The sequence below is a fragment of the Hipposideros armiger genome, unplaced genomic scaffold (assembly GCF_001890085.2).
Source record: "Hipposideros armiger isolate ML-2016 unplaced genomic scaffold, ASM189008v1 scaffold_783, whole genome shotgun sequence".
In the NCBI taxonomy this organism is placed as follows: domain Eukaryota; kingdom Metazoa; phylum Chordata; class Mammalia; order Chiroptera; family Hipposideridae; genus Hipposideros; species Hipposideros armiger.
Genome location: NW_017732133.1, coordinates 80,507 through 82,837, shown reverse-complemented (window position 1 = coordinate 82,837; position 2,331 = coordinate 80,507). Strand labels below are relative to the sequence as shown.

The 2,331-nt window shown below is 45.5% G+C and overlaps 1 protein-coding gene across 2 annotated transcripts in view; it reads right to left on the bottom strand.

The window, feature by feature from the left end:
• The window catches only part of FAM120A (family with sequence similarity 120 member A), a 112,663-nt gene extending 112,371 nt beyond the window's left edge, over positions 1-292 (bottom strand). For both annotated transcript variants that reach the window (XM_019628372.1, XM_019628373.1), the window contains exon 1: positions 224-292. In XM_019628372.1, the coding sequence (XP_019483917.1) occupies positions 224-226 (3 nt within the window). In that variant the 5' untranslated portion in view covers positions 227-292. The remainder of the gene's footprint in view (positions 1-223) is intronic.
• Positions 293-2,331: the final 2,039 nt, after the last annotated feature.

Genomic DNA, 2,331 nt, shown 5'->3' with positions numbered 1-2,331 from the left:
CCTGTGGGGCCGGACCTGAGACCCGGGGCCCCGACCCGCCGCCAGCCCAGCGGAGAACATCCCGGGGAGGAGAGGCTGCGCCGCCTTGCCCGGGGTGGGGGGAGGGGGCACCCGGGAGGCCTTGAGGCGGCGGCTGCGTCCCCGTCTCCGTGCCCCGGAGCCATTCAGGCTGCCCTGTCCCCATCCCCACCGGGGAGCGGGACACCCCAAGAAAGTCCTTTACCATCCTCGGGTCCGGTCACCTCAAAAGGCCCATCCTGTCCGTGGGGTTCGGTTCTCCCAAGTAGGCCCGTACTGTCCCCGGATCCAGTCACCCCAAGGAAGCTGCGTCCCGTCCGCAGATCCGGTCACCCTGAGGAGAGACCCGTCTCCAGGAGCTGATCACCCTGAGGAAGCCCTCCCTGTCTTGTCCCCGGGGTCCTGTCACCTGGAGGAGGCCTCATCCTGTTCCCGGATCCGGTCACCCCGAGGAGGCTGGTCACCCCGAGGAGGCTGGTCACCCCGAGGCGGGACTAGTGCGCTGGCTGGGGTGGCTGCGGAGGGAAAGGTGAGCAGGCTGGTCAGGAGCTTGGAAGTCGAGGTGCCCTTGGGAGGGAGGAGCAAGCAGACGCCACTGTCCCAGGTGGAGAAAGGAATTTTGTCACTGCGCTCTGCCCTCGGGTGTAGGTACCAAGTTTTAGAAATGACCACCTTCCTCAACCTTAAAGATGATATCTTTAGTTAACTTAGGAAATACTCTCCAGGCTTCCAGTTGTTCATAAGGAGTAGGGTCCTAATTTGGGGGAAGTTTAAATGGTGTCAGTTTAACCCCCAATACACTGGGTTTATGGCTCTCCTGGGAGAAACAAGGACCTATGTGGGAGGGTGGAGGCACTGGAGCTCTCTGTTAGGGGGCAAGGTTCCCGACGGGTAGTTCTGACTCTGAAACCACTCAAAATGGTTTTACTGCCTGAAGGAGCCTGAGGCTTCCCTTTATCGTTGTTTTCACACTGGTTACAGATTTCCTGGTCCAGACCTTGCAATGACAGATACACTATAATATCTGAGTATGCAAGTAACCTTAATGTCATAATCACCAAAGAGACTTTAAAAACAGGTCTGTTACAGCATGTGCAATGCCTCTCCTTTCTGCTTTGTTCCCACCATGAAAGCCCATTTTTCCCGAACTCCCTTTCCTGGGGCTGTTCAGTGCCTTCTAAGGAAAGAGACTTAAATGCTTGTTGCTCTAGTCTTATCTGACAGGAGATCCTTTCATGACTTCTATCCCAGAGTACTGCAGTAACTGCTTTTAAAGTGAGTTATACTATAAATATATTATGCTTCAATAAAATGTTCATAAAAACAGATTAGTGTATTGCAGAATGAAGCATTTAGAAACTCCGAACTCTTAAGTGTTTGGAAGTAGCATTTTTACTTACCTCCAGCCCTCCCATTTTCTTTTTCTGGAGAAACCTCTGTAGAGGAGCAGGCTCAGATAGCAGGTGCAGAACAGATGGAACCTGTGCTGGTGTAGGCTATACAAGAAGCCCCCATACACTTTGTCTCTGAAAAAGCAAGTTGGATTTTTTAGTTTCTTATAACGTCACCTCAAATACAGGCCAGTGTGATCTATACATAAGTAAAATGCTCTTGGTATTTTCATAAATATGTTTAATTTTTTAAAAACAAGCTATGGCAAGTTAAGCCACTTACCCATGCACAAAATTAGTGATGAAGCCAAGATTATGTGTTACATAGAAATACAATTTGCCATGTAAAGCCACATTAAATATTGGCACCCCAGAAATATTCAAACTTCTTTGTATAACCCACTGAAGGTTCACAAGATTAAGAGTAGTAGTTTTAATCATTCATTGTATTTTAATTTATAGTATTCATTTCATATATTTATCTTCACTATGTACTGTTTTTTATTTCTTTTCAATGTGTTTGGTTTTAATGTTTTAAATGCTTTAGTGCCAGTATCTGGGATGCTGGAAATAAATTTATTTTTACCTTAAGACAGTGTAGAGTACTAAGGTCCTGGTGTCAGACTACCAAATCAGTCTCACCCTACATCTGTGCCCTTGGGAAAATTACTTAACCTTTTTAAATCTTGGTTTTTGTCATCTATACAATGAGGATAGTAATAGTACTTAATTCCCAGATTGTTTTAAGAATTAAATGAGATAATTTGTGTGCTGACTACACAGCAAATGCTCAGTAAATATTGACTTTTGTAATTATTACTTCCCAATACTATAATTGTATAGGCTTGAGAACATGGACCAGTTATTTTACTTTTTGAAACTTTAAAATTCATTTTTGTGAGTATAAAATGTTAAATTTATT